Source organism: Dama dama, chromosome 8, assembly GCF_033118175.1.
Source record: "Dama dama isolate Ldn47 chromosome 8, ASM3311817v1, whole genome shotgun sequence".
NCBI classification, from domain to species: Eukaryota; Metazoa; Chordata; class Mammalia; order Artiodactyla; family Cervidae; genus Dama; species Dama dama.
Window position 1 is genome coordinate 30588656 of NC_083688.1, and position 13566 is coordinate 30602221.

At 40.9% G+C, this 13566-nt stretch overlaps 1 protein-coding gene across 1 annotated transcript in view; it reads right to left on the bottom strand.

The window, feature by feature from the left end:
- The window catches only part of XRCC5 (X-ray repair cross complementing 5), an 80923-nt gene that overhangs the window by 39028 nt on the left and 28329 nt on the right, over positions 1-13566 (bottom strand). Inside the window, exons 13-14 of the mRNA XM_061148791.1 lie at positions 10086-10219; positions 4497-4693 (exon numbers count right to left, since the gene is read on the bottom strand). Coding sequence (XP_061004774.1) covers positions 4497-4693; positions 10086-10219 — 331 coding nt within the window. The remainder of the gene's footprint in view (positions 1-4496; positions 4694-10085; positions 10220-13566) is intronic.

Sequence of the window (13566 nt, forward strand, 5' to 3'; positions counted from 1 at the left end):
AAGTACATACACCTTAGTTCATTTACTCTTAGGCTCTCGGTTCTATAATTTGTAACCATTAGCAATCTTTATTTTATACAGAAAACTAGGAAGTAGACAATTGCAAATTATCTGTCCTATCCCAGTATTCTGCAGCAGATTAGCAAATTTTATGAATATAGCCTCTTATAATCTGTAAGGTTGGAGAAGGAAATGGCAACCCACTCTAGTATTCTTGTCTAGAAAGTCTCATGGACAGAGGAGCCTGGTGGGCTACAGTCCTTGACGTCAAAGAGGGCCAAACATGGCTGAGCACCAGCATGAGAATACATAATCATCACCTTCAAGAAGTTCAGTCAAATAAGAAGGATAATATATAAACAGGCAATTAACAAAACAGTGTGGTAAGCAGTGCATCCCTTTGAGAGAACAGCGAGAGGCTGTACTGGGCTGGGGTATGAGGTGCAAGCTGGGAAGTAGTGAGAGATGAAGACAGAAAATATCTAAACTGTAGGCATAAAAACTTTGAGGACACAAAGTGGTTCTCCAGTTAGCAGGATAGATACTTCTTTTCCTTCTTATTTGTGTAACAGAATTTGACCCGAAGCTGAAGGTAACAGAAAGCCATGAGAACAAAGGTTTTTATTTTTTCAAAAAACCAGCTTTTAGCTTTGTTGATTTTTGCTATGGTCTCTTTAGTTTCTTTTGCATTTATTTCTGCCCTGATTTTTAAGATTTCTTTCCTTCTGCTAACTCTGGGGTTCTTCATTTCTTCCTTCTCTAATTGCTTTAGAACAAAGGTTTTTAATCAGGCATCCAAGAAGGACATCAAGGAATTTGTGACCACCTAAAATTATATGCAAAATTTATTATGTTGGGGCATTTTCCTGGGGAGATGGTTCATAGTTTTTATCAGAAGACAAAAGGGTCCATCACATGCAAACACACCCTGACGAAGAATCACTGCATTAGAGAATTTTAAGCAAGGGAGTGATGTGATCAGATTTGTTTTCTAAAAAATCACTCAGCAGATTGCAGAATGAACTGGAAGGGGAAGCCTGGAATGAGGGAAATTGGCCAAGGGGGTTATATCAGTAAAGCAGGCTAAAGTGAAACCTACATAAAAGCAATGGCAGTGGGCAATGCTAGTAAGAACTAACGTGTTTTTTTTTTTTTTTAAATGCTTACCATTAATCATGAAGCCAAGCATTTGAGTTAGCTATTATAAACTGTCCTCTTACAAATGAGAAAAAGAGCCCGACTTTGTCTTAAGCACACAGTAACACAGTCCACAGCTAACCCTGTACTTTTAACTACTCTCCTAAAAGGCAGGTATTTGTTATCACAGCTTGGCATGGAGCAACTTGCCGATTTTGACCACTATTAAAAACAAATGCTTGAGTTTTGATCCAAATCTATCTGACTCTAAAATCAATGTTATTAGCCACTATACTAACCTGAACTGAAAGGAGTGAACTTGAGGTAAATCTAATACAACCTGGTAAACCAATTAGATGTGGAAAGTGAAGAAAAGGGATGACTCCCTAGAAATTAGGTGTCATTCACTGAAATTGAAAATAATAACATGAAGAGGGGGCTGAAAGGAGTGTGGAAAGAGAAAGGTGATAAAATAATCTCTGGACATATTGACCTTGAGTTATCTGTAGACACTTAAGATCCAGTGGATAAGATGGAAATATTTTAGGATAGACAGGTATTCAGTTATTTCTGAAGACCTATATGAGAAATAATTAAGGTCTTAGGATGTGCAACACAGCATAATCCTTGAGAGTGTAAGCTCTGGGGTCAAACTACCACGTTTAAATCCTCACTCTAACACTTAACCAGCTGTGATCCTGAGCAAGTTTCTTATCTTCTCTAAGCTTCAGGGTTCTCAGGGTTTAAGATGGAGTAAATACAAGAACCTACTTCATAGGGTGGCCAGAAGGATCCAAACAGATAATACACGTAAAGCTCCCAGAACATACCTGTGTCCAATAAATGTCAGCCCTTTCAGAGAAGGAGACCTACAAAATATCAACCTGAAAGACGCGTGGGGAAAGAAAAGCCGCCCCAGAGGAATCTGAGAGGGAGCTGTCAAAGGTTTAGCTGGAGAAGCTGAAGTTCAGGAAGATATATGAATTTCAAGAGGGAAAGAATAACTGACAATGTCAAGTGTTACAAAGAGGTCAAGCAAGAAAAGGACTGCCAAGCTTAAGTAAACCTAGCAGGGAGGGTCTTTCAGGAGACCAGGGGCAGGGAGGTGTCAGGGCATGAGCCTGAGCCAACAAGCGCTGGGAAAAGCAGCAGTGTGGGCTATTCTTCCAATAAGCCTGGCTGTGGAAGGAAAGAAGATGATGACAGGTAGCAATTAGAGGGAGGAAAACAGAGAGGATTACTTCATTTTCTTTTAGAGAAAGAAATAAAATGTTAATGTGTGGAGGGAAGGGGGTTGGTACAGTGGGAGAAGCTGAAAATTACAGTGGGGAAGGAAGGAAGGAAGAAATTATTAGTGGACTGAAAGGTACCAGATAGGATGAAAGACAGCATCCGAGGACACAGGTGAAAGGATTAACTTGGGACAGGATGTGGTACCCTCCTCCAATGAGACAGGAAGAAAGGAAGTGAAGGCAGATAAAATGCAGATATGTTTTTCGGTAAGATGGGCTGGAAAACCGAGGCGTTCTGACCTATCATGGGCTTCTATTTTCTCTTTGAAATCACCATCATCATAGAAATATGTACCCTGGATACAGGGACGTTGAATATACACAAAATCATAGCTTTTTGTAAGCAATCTCTCTTTCCCTTAGGGAGACCACCTCTAAAGCTGATTGGGGTTTAATCATAAAAACTGAGAGTCTCTAGAACCTTGCAGAAGGGACTGAGTCATTCTTAAATATACGAGGTGCTCGATAAATACTTGTTAAATGTGTCGTTTCTGCAATTCTTAAAAACTAAGATTTCTGAGAAGAAGACTAGAGCAGTGACGTGTGAGTAGGTGTGTATGAGCAAGATTATTCTCTGGTCCCAAGCAGCTCACTTGGCTGTGTGGCAAACCAAACCTTTATGGGAGCAAAGAACAAGCAGGGATCAAATCACAGAACAACAGTCTTCAGGGTCTGGGTCTCAGTGGTATGTTTTTTTTTTTTTTAACCAGCTAATTTACATTTTAATCAACAGGAGGAGGGGGAAATGGCCCATTTCTTTCCCAAGACATAGGAAGGTAATCAAGATCATGAACGAGAGCTTTAAAACAGAGAGAGAATAGCCATATGACTGTTGGTAAATGACAGCAAGGCTGTCGTGGGAAGAAAAGGACTCAGAGTTTTATTGACTGTTCTGAGACACGAGGAATCCAGAGATAGCTGAGGGTAGCAGGGGGAAAGAGAGTTTTGAGTGACAGTCTTCCAACGTAGAAAAAGGCACAACAGACTAAAGAGAAACATAAAATTCTCCAGATGTGTTAGAAATGCACATGATAAAATCTTTCAACCCTACGATTTTTTTTTTTTAATCCTGACAAAGCTTGGAGTAGTAACCTCTAAAAAGCCACAGAAAATGCAAAGATTTCTTTTTAACTTGGAAGATAATTCACTGAATTAACACTTTACAGAACCCTGTGAAGATTTCTGGAAATTACTCAATACTGTTCCAATCAGGTACTGACAAATAAAAACTTTATTTTGTCAATAAAGACACAGCTGTGGTAAGGAAATCAAAGAAAAAGGAAAAAATAAATTGTGATCTAAAATAGGATCTCAGCATACAACCTACAAAAATGAGTAGATCGTTTTGATCTGGGGGGAAAAGTTACCAATAATCAGACCAAAACCTGGTGAAATCAATGTCATATAATTCTGGATGAGAACAGCCTACGGTTTGTTTGTGTTCTGCTTCGAATGGAAACGGATAGAATTCTAAACAGACTCCGATGTGCGGGAAAAAACACTTAAGAGCTACCTGAAAGATTGATCTAAGGGCATGAAAACCATCTTACAATCCTTAAACTGCGACTACCTCACTAACGGTATGACCAAGCACATCACACAGTAACAGCAGAGCTGCAGACGGCCAGGCTTCTCATTCTCCTCCCCATCTTCCTTCCAAAAATTTCAGATATTCTCCTGAGAGCCTACCTCCAAAATGAAAAACTTTGACTTTCACCCTTCTCCTCTCGTCCCCAGCACCTTACTTTAAAAATGGTAAAATTTAATCGCAGGTATTCAATAGATCATTTATCTTCATATATATATATGTATATAAAATTCACTAAGAATCTGACGCTGGTTAAAAAGTCAACAACCCCAAAGGTAGCTCTGATTTCTAGATGCACAAGCAGGATAAAATGTATCCACACTGGATTTCTAATGCAAGGCCCAAACAGCAAGAGGTTTCTTTCTCCCACCTTTGTGATTCTACAAACCCAGGTTGCAATCCTTAATGACAGAGCCCCTCTAAGACCACCACCAGTCTTCTATGCTCCAACCTCACACACAACTCCATTGAGTACTTACTTATCTTGGAAAATGTCCTGACCAGTCACTTGGTTCTTCTTCTTGATGACTTCCGTCAGAGGGAAGAGGGTCTTTACTTTGGAGAGAGGAACCTGACATCTAGCGGTCACCTCGGCGGGGGGATCCAGCATACTCAGAATGTGCTGCTGAATGGGGGGCAGGGGCTCCTGGGGATGGAGAGCTCTGTGCAGGAGACACTGGAAGAGGAGTGAGGACTGTGAAATGCAGACACGGACACCACACACAGCTGACCAGTCATCCTCCATCTTTAGCTTGGGAGGGCTACAAGATTCCTACCATTAGTAAAAGACAGCAAAGCAGGCGGACCCAGAACCACCCTGGTTAGCAGGATGCTGGTAATGTCTAAAAGCAACCATAAGACTGATCCCAGCCTAGCAGCACCGTCAGCTGAAGCCGTCCTGGAAAACAGCTTCACCCCACAAAACGAGTCCGCCGCTCTGGCTTCATGGAGGATATATGGGGTTTCCTCAGCCTCTGACAATTTGGGAGTATAACCTCTTGGCTATAATCCTTATACCTCCCTTCAGCATGCTGTGCTTTCTCCCTTGTACCGTCTGAGAAAACAACACAAGCTAGATGAATCAGGTGCTGAAGGGTAGATGCTCAGCGAGTCCCGGCAAGAATGTTCAAGAGATGGCACCAGAGGTCTCTCTCAAACCTCCCGGAGTCGAGCACTCGCTTGCATCCACCTCTACCACAGCGCTCCTGTCACGGCACCTTCGCCTCTCACATGGGCTACCACAACCCCTTTCTAACTGGTCTCCCCACGCCCACTCTCACGGCTCTCCTGTCGGGAGTCAGCCATCACAGAGCCGCTGAACGCCTCTCTCCTCCTCACTCACCACGACCCAACTAGCCTGGGCTCCTCCTCCTCCACTCAAAGACCAGCTCTCTCCAGATTTTAGGTCCCATGCGTAAGGCTCCCTCGGCCTCTTCTGCCTTCCCTTAGATCTCAGTGGAGCTGGCCCTTTTAAAATCATTCTGTTCTTTGCTCACTTATCACCTCTTCTGAGAGGCTTCCCCTGACACTATACGAAGGAGACCTTTACCCTCATTTTACCACCCAGTCATTCTCTACCGTGAACCTGATCTTATATTTTGTACAGTATTTACCATTATCTAAAATTACCTTATCAACCTTTTAGTTTACTTATTACCTCCACTTTCTCCCTGAAAGTAGAAATACTGCTGGTCTTGTTTACTGCTGAATCCCAAGTGCTGAAAATGGTGCCCCAACATGATAAGCACCTAACAGGTGCTGGCTGAGGGAATACGGTGCTCTTCTTCAGAACTCCAGTTGTTGACAGAGGTTTTAGGAAGCTGCACCAGGAGTGGGGCCAAGATCAAGGCCAGGACAGGTTCTCCACTGCTCACACAAGTGGAAACCCGGACAGCAGGCCACATCTATTCAATCACTGATAACTGCTCTCAGACTAGGAAGCCAGGCCTTCGCAAAGTACTGTTATCTGCCCAGAAAAGTAAATACTCTAAAAGGAATGCAGGAATGTCATCAAAGAAGGAAGTAACCATTTAGGAAAAAAAAGAGAAAAAGTGAAACTTACGAATATACTGAAGTTTTATTCCCCTTGCTAGAGGATAATTACAAAATTAGGCTGAAGAACAAAACTCCTATTCCCACTTTTTTAAATAATTCATATGTTAGTAACTGTGAAGGAAAAAACCAGGGAACTGAATAGCTCCTACAATTTTAAAATTACTGTTTCATACCACAAGGTATATATGTATTGTTTTCCTACCCTGTCGAAAATGGAAGCTAGACGTCTTAGTTCTAAAAAAAAAGATACTTGGGCTTAAGCAGTAAATATCATCAGAGTCAATGTGTTCTACAAATTAACAAAACCCCAAGGTAGGAATTAAATACCAATTTCCTCTAGAAATTTCATGTATTGCTCCCTGATTTCACTAGACCAACCCCAAGCCTTCCTTCTCCTTGTAAATTCATTGTTTCAGAGTCCTGATTTCCTTTTTCCTAATTACCTTCCCTGGCGCATCAATGACACTGGGCCTGTTTAATACACAGCAAAAGGGGAAACCAAAAAAGATCTCAAACTCTGTGAATCTACCCTGATCTTCTCATGAATAATTTATAATTCACCACGCTCTCCCTCAGGTCAGTCATTAAAATACCTAAAACAATTTAGAAAGTCCTAAAGAAGTAAGCAGAAATCCAACACCCAACACAGCACACTACCTCTCAAATACTCTGGGAGATTCTATCTGTGATAGTCAAGTGACATTTTTGGGGAAAGAACTGTGAATTCTAGGCAATTCTTTCAAATAGTATCATTATCTTTAAGTCAGTAATAAGGAACCCACAAGAGATGTTCAAAACCATCAAACTCACATGTTTTCTCAAAGGTCACATTTTAAATAAGGCTCAGTGGGGGTAAAAATCCAATCAAAAAAATCTCAATTTATTAAAAAAAAAAAACAAAAACAGGTTATGAGAAAGTGATACTTTTCAGTGGCCAAGATGCTGAGATCTCAGTCCTCAGTCTACTTAATTTCTCCTTTAAGCAACTATTTTCCTTTATGTGATTTTTACAATTTGAAACAGACTAGAGAAAAAACAAAAAAACCCAAAGAACTTCAGGCCACATGGCTAGCTTGTAAGTTACTAATATGTTGATTTTAGCAACCAAGTATCAATTATTTAAAAGGCAGTATTAACTCTACACTTGACAAAGGATATTTTTCAGCATTTCTCCTTAAATTAACTCCTGCCAAGGAGTTGATTACTAACCTCTCCCCGCTTCTGCCCTCTACTCCCAGCTCATTCACCCTTAGTTATAAGACATTTTAAAAGGGGGGGAAAAAAAAGTCTTCCTGGGTCCGACCTCCTCCTGTAGCTTCCCAGTCCTCTCTCTCCCCTTCATCAGTACAGCTTCCTCCTCCAGGCCCTGTAACCTGGCTCCTGTCCCATCAGTCTACTGCCCCCGGGCCCTCGCAGTCATCAGAGACGTCACTACAAACCCCAAAGGCCCTTTGCCAGGTTCAGCTCCCTTCACCACTGCGCAATGTCTGACTCCAACACCCCTCTAGTTCTTTCTACCTCTCTGAGCTTGTGGGGGGCGGCGGGGGCAGGGGGGGAGTAGGAACACTGATTAGCAGCCTTTCCGTCTCTCCCTAATTGTTCAGGACTTCATTCTCTCCCCTTGTCACTCAACACTCTCCTAGGTGACCGCATTCACTTCTGTTTCTATCTAAGTGAGGAGGGCTCTCAAATGTATAGACATTTAGTCCTGAAGGCTCTCCCGGGTTTTGCACCCCTATTTCCAGCTTCCCCGAGTGTCTGAACTGGAATAGCTGACAGATAACTCAAATTGAACACCTGCAAGAATACATGAACTACCTTTTCTATCTGTTCATTCTATATTCCTTATCCTAATTCATGGTGATATCACCCCTCCAGGGGTCCAAGTTAGGATTCTGTTTTCTTCAACTCCTATTTCTCATCAGCCACCACTCAATCCCTTAAATTCTATCCACTTGAGCTTCTAAATTTTCTCTTCTCTACTCTCTGTCACTGCTGTAACTCAAGTCTTCCTGGGGGCCACTGCAGGTTTCCTAACTGGTCTCTAGCCCATCTCCCGAAAATAGGCCACCATCAGGCCTATTTTCTAAAATTCACGTCACTTGCCTACTGACAACAGCCTTTCCTGATTACCCACTGCCTATGGGATAGAAACCCAAACTACTGGTTCTTCATGACCTGCCTGCTACCTGCCACCTTTCCCGTCATTTTCCCATACAGCCTATTTCCCAGCCAAATGGAACTCTTTGTGGATCCCTAAATACATCACGCTTCTTATGTTTTCTTGTTTTTGCATGTGCTACTTCTTTTGCCTGGCATGCTCTCGTCACATCACACATCACCTTTATTCCTCCATGAAATCTTCCTAAGTCACTCACTTGCAAGAATCTCTCTTTCCTCTTATTCCCACAGCATTTTGTACCCACCACTGTTGAGCCTACCAATTTTACTACTCTGTTCTCTATTCCTCTCTTCTCTCTATCCTCTTTCACTTCTCTGGAGGGGTCCTTTCAGGTAGTGAGCTTCCAGTATCTCCAGCACATGAAACACTTATGAGTACCCGATATTTGTTTTAGAAAAAGTGAATTCAATTTATAAATACCCCAATGATACTTCTTTATACAGATAAACCATATTAAAAAGTCACCCCCACAAAAGAAAACAAAGTTGGCAGGTTGTAAAAATCAAAGTTGCCAGTTCTTAAAGCTTTAAAAGGTAACAATGCCTGCATTTATGGCTTGCAGCTGTTCAATTAATCCAACAAATATTTGTTGAAGATAATAGTACCCACCCTTGATAAATCTACCAAGTATTAGAAGTTTCTATTTTTCACCACGGTGACCTGTTTTTGCAAGCTTTCCATACCAACTTATCTATTCCTCCCTTCTCTGTCAAGTGGCAAAGGCCATTTGTCAAAAACAGCAGGTCTTGAAGTCTACTTGTCAAAGACAGCAAAGGAATGTATATAAGTAATTTATACTTGATTATACTTAGAATACAAAAGTACTTACTGAGTCAGATCTGACCTGTTAAGTTTCATAGTACTGATTTTAGAACAAAAGACTTCTTTAAAGGAAGTTTAAAGGAAACTGCCTAGTATAAAAAAACTAGGCAGCTTCTTTTGAGTAGAAAAGTCCATAAAATCATAACAGGCCTTAACATGGACTTGAATTAGTTAAGGACGCTTTGAGAAATGAGTCAAAGGGGCTATCAGTGGACCCCCAATACGAAGCCTCCATTCCCACCTCCCTGCCTCTCCCCACCTGTCATAAGAGTAGGCCCTCCACTCCCCTTCGGGGAGAAGTCTGCCTAGAGAAGCTGCTGGTGACTTTCTGCACCTTCGTGGGGTTCAGACACGCCTACGTCCTGCTGTCACCAGGTCACTCCAGGACTGGGACCAACCTTCACCACTGGCCCATCCCTCCCCTTCCATCGAATAAGTCGCTCCCTTATCAAGTTCCCAGTTCCCATTAACCCAATCTCCATCTTCTAATTCCTTTGGACCAAGATTCAGAAATTTAAATTTTTCTTTAGTTACTGTTTAATAAGTTCATACTACAACCTCTCTATCTGACTTCTAGCACTGCTTCCCTAATAGTGGTTATATACTACACAGTCCCTAAAAACTCCCCTACTATTTGGATATTAAAAAACAATGAAAAGTCTCATTCACATAAAACATAGGAGGAAACTGTTAAAATATATACATATTTATATATATGTAAAAGAAACAGGTTTTTATTTTGCCCTCCTATTTAAGACACAAAACCACAAATCTAGCCTTCTCCTAGAAAAAGCTATTTAAGAACATCCAAACTTTACTTCTTTCTTTCTAAAAGCTCAGAGTATTTTTTTAATCATTTTTCAGTAGGAAGAGAAAGGTGTTAACCTTTCATTAAACAGAGCAACTGAGCTCTTGATTTGACTTGGACCAGCCAATTGCCCTAACTTTTCACTTTGCTCTCCTTCATCTAAAAAAAAAGTCTATTATTGGTTCATCTTTCCTCTCTCACCTGAAACAGTCTCTGGAATTGAGGATTTGGGATTTTGCTGGTTGGAAATAAGTCTTCAATGGTGCCCTCCTCTTCATCTTTCTGCACCAAGCTCATGGAGTCAATCAAAGCATCAACAGCACTCAACTGTGCCTCTAAGACAAGGACAAACAAAGCAGCAGAAAGAAACAATGATTAGTTCCATTAGTCTCCCAAACAAACGCCTTCCATTCATAGATGTTCACAGCAACACTGGCAGGATAGACAGTCCTGGCCCTGCCAAAAGCACTCTCCAGTTACATAAGCCATTTAACCTAAGCCTCAGTTTTCTTATTGGCAAAGAGAGCTATTTAGAATAGCTGGTCTCTTAGGTACGTCTGAGCTCTACCAACTGATGAACTTCTGACAATGGGTTATCTTTGACAATGGGTTATCTTATCAAAAGTGCTCTAGAGGAATGCACCACAGTCAAACAAAACTCACCTTCTATATGGTAATTCAAAATATTGGGTATTCATGGAAAAAGTGAAGTGTCAGTCACTCAGCTGTGTCTGACTCTTTGAGATCCAATGAACTGTAGCCCACCAGGCACCTCTGTCCATGGAATTCTCTAGGCAAGAATACTAGGGTACCAGTTCCTTCTCTAGGGGATTGTCCCCACCCAGGGATAGAACCCAGGTCTCCTGCATTGCAGCGAGACTCTTTACTGTCTGAGCCACCAGGGAAGCCCTTGAGTTGACATTTAAAAAAACTATTAACTGGCAAAAGAGAAGAACATTAAAAACATTCCTTTGGTAATGAAACATCAGCTTCATAAGGATTTAACATAACCTGTATTGGAGTATACCAACTTAACAGGAAGACGTCACTGGACCAGAGGGAGTGGATTCTTTTACAAGCTCTACAAGGCAGATAGAGTTCTTTTCCTCTCACAAATCTCATAGCATTAATCACATAGACCTGCATGCATATCTTTCTTTAATTGAAGTAGAATTGATCTACAACATTTCATTAGTTCCAGATGTATAATGTAGTGATTCAGTATTTCTAAACATTACAAAATCACCAACATAATAAATCTAGTTACCATCTGTCACCATGCAAAGTTATTACAATATGATTGACTATATCCTAGCAGTCATGTATGGATGTGAGGGTTGGACCATAAAGAAGGATGAGCACAGAAGAACTGATGGTTTTGAACTGTGGTGCTGAAGACTCTTGAGAGTCCCTTGGACTGCAAGGAGAGCCAACCAGTCAATTCTAAAGGAAATCAATCCTGAATATTCATTGGAGGGACTGATGCTGAGGCTGAAGCTCCAATACTTTGGCCACCTGATGCGAAGAACTGACTCACTAGAAAAGACCCTGATGCTGGGAAAGATTGAAGGCAGGAGGAGAAAGGGACGACAGAGGAGACGGTTGGATGGCAACACCGACTCAATGGACATGAGTTTGAACAAGCTCCAGAAGTTGGTGATGAACAGGGAAACCTGGCATGCTGCAGTCCATGGGGTTGCAAAGAGTTGGACACAACTGAGCGACTGAACTGACTGACTATATTCGCAATGTAAAAAGTGTTTTATCCCTGTGACCTATTAACTAAAAGTTTTTACCGCTGATCACTCTTACCTATTACACTCATCCCCTTATTCTACTTCCCTCTAGCAACCCCCAGTTTGCTCTCTGTATCTATGAGTCTGTTTCTGTTTTGTTTGCTCATTTGTTTTTTAGATTCCACATTTAAGTGAAATCATACCGTATTTCTCTTTCTCTGTCTGACTTATTTTACCTGGAATAATACTGGGTTGGCCAGTAAGTTTGTTCAGGTTTTTCCATAAAAGCTAACAGAAAAACCCAAATGAAATTTTTGGACAACCCAATACCTTCTAGGTTCATCCACGCTGCAAATGGCAAGATTTAACTCTTTTTTTTATAGCTGAGTAATATTCCACTGTGTGTGTGTATGTGTGTGTGTGTATCACATCTTCTTTGTTCATTTACTGATGGACATTTAAGTTGCTCCCATATCTTGGTTGTCGTAAATAATGCAGCAATAAACATAGGCATGCATATATCTTTTTGAGTTCGTGTTAATGTTTTCTGTGGGAAAATATTCAGAATCAGAAGTGCTGGATGGTATGGTAAAAATTTAAATTTTTGAGAAATTTCCATACTGTTTTTCATAGTAGCTACACCAATTTACATTCTAACAACAGTGCACTGGGTTTCCCTTTTCTCCACATCCTCACAAGCATGTTATTTGTTGTCATTTTGATGATAGCTATTCTGACAGATACGGTTCTAACTTGCATTTCTCTGATGATTAGTGATGTCAAGCATCTTTTCATGTGTCTGCAGGCCATTCATATGTATGTATTCTTTGGAAAAATGTCCTGCATACATGTCTTACCCCGCTCCAGGCAAATTCTAAGGATCTTTAAGAGCAGAAACATGGTGTCCTCTTCTTTATGTCTCTCAGATACCAGATAGAAAGCAAGTTTTCCCAGTAAAAATCTACGAAGTCAATAAAAATGGCACTGCCCAAAGCTACTCTCCCCAAAATGCTTCTACCTAAACTCCCATAAGGAACTTTTATTCTGCTGATTCATATGGTAGTTCAGCTGTTAAAAAGCTGAAGTGTTATTTTGGGATCATTCACGGCCACCAGGCAAAAGGCAGAAAAGAGTAAGCAGTTCCTCAAAGTTTATTATACTTCTGTTCCTCGCCTTTCAAACATCCCTTTCAGACAGCTACTACAAAAGGAATGAGCATATAGACATTTATCATGAGACATTTCTGTCCCATTTTTTGACTTTCTAAGGGAGGCTTCAGGGACCATGTCAAACTGATGACTGCAGGGTCCACCCGGCAATAAGAAGGAGGTGGTACCTGTGTGGGTGAATATTCAGTGATTTCCATCTGCTACTCCAGGCTAGTATCAGGCCAGACCACGCTGGCATCACACACCCTTACATAAATGTTGACTTGGGAAATATGTCAAACAGTTTTAATGATCTGTTTTTCCAATGGAGCAAATGCAAACAAAATTGTCAACTCACATGAAATAAATCAACAGATCGAAAAATAATGTTTTAGATCCTGAGTGATTTATATCTATTAGGTTCTCTCTCAACAAAGTTCTCTTTTTTAAATGTTCTTCTCATTTAAAGTTTGGAATTATCAAGAGGAAAAGACTGAATATTATAATACACTGGCATCTTCTACACATTCAAGTCCATGCTTGACTCCACATGACGGATTTGACTCTTGGCTCTTCTCCCACACCCTGCTCCCAACATCCAGAGAGCACCCAGTTCTGAACTCACCTCACAGCTCCCTCATCCTACACCAAGGCAGATTTAAAGTTGTCAACTAAAACATCTATTCATCATTCTGTGTTCTTTTTGGTGTATGTTCTCTATTTCAGCCCACTATTACATCTTATGATAACTGTCTTAAACTGTGAGATTTATGGAAGACAGGATCTATGTGTGTGAGA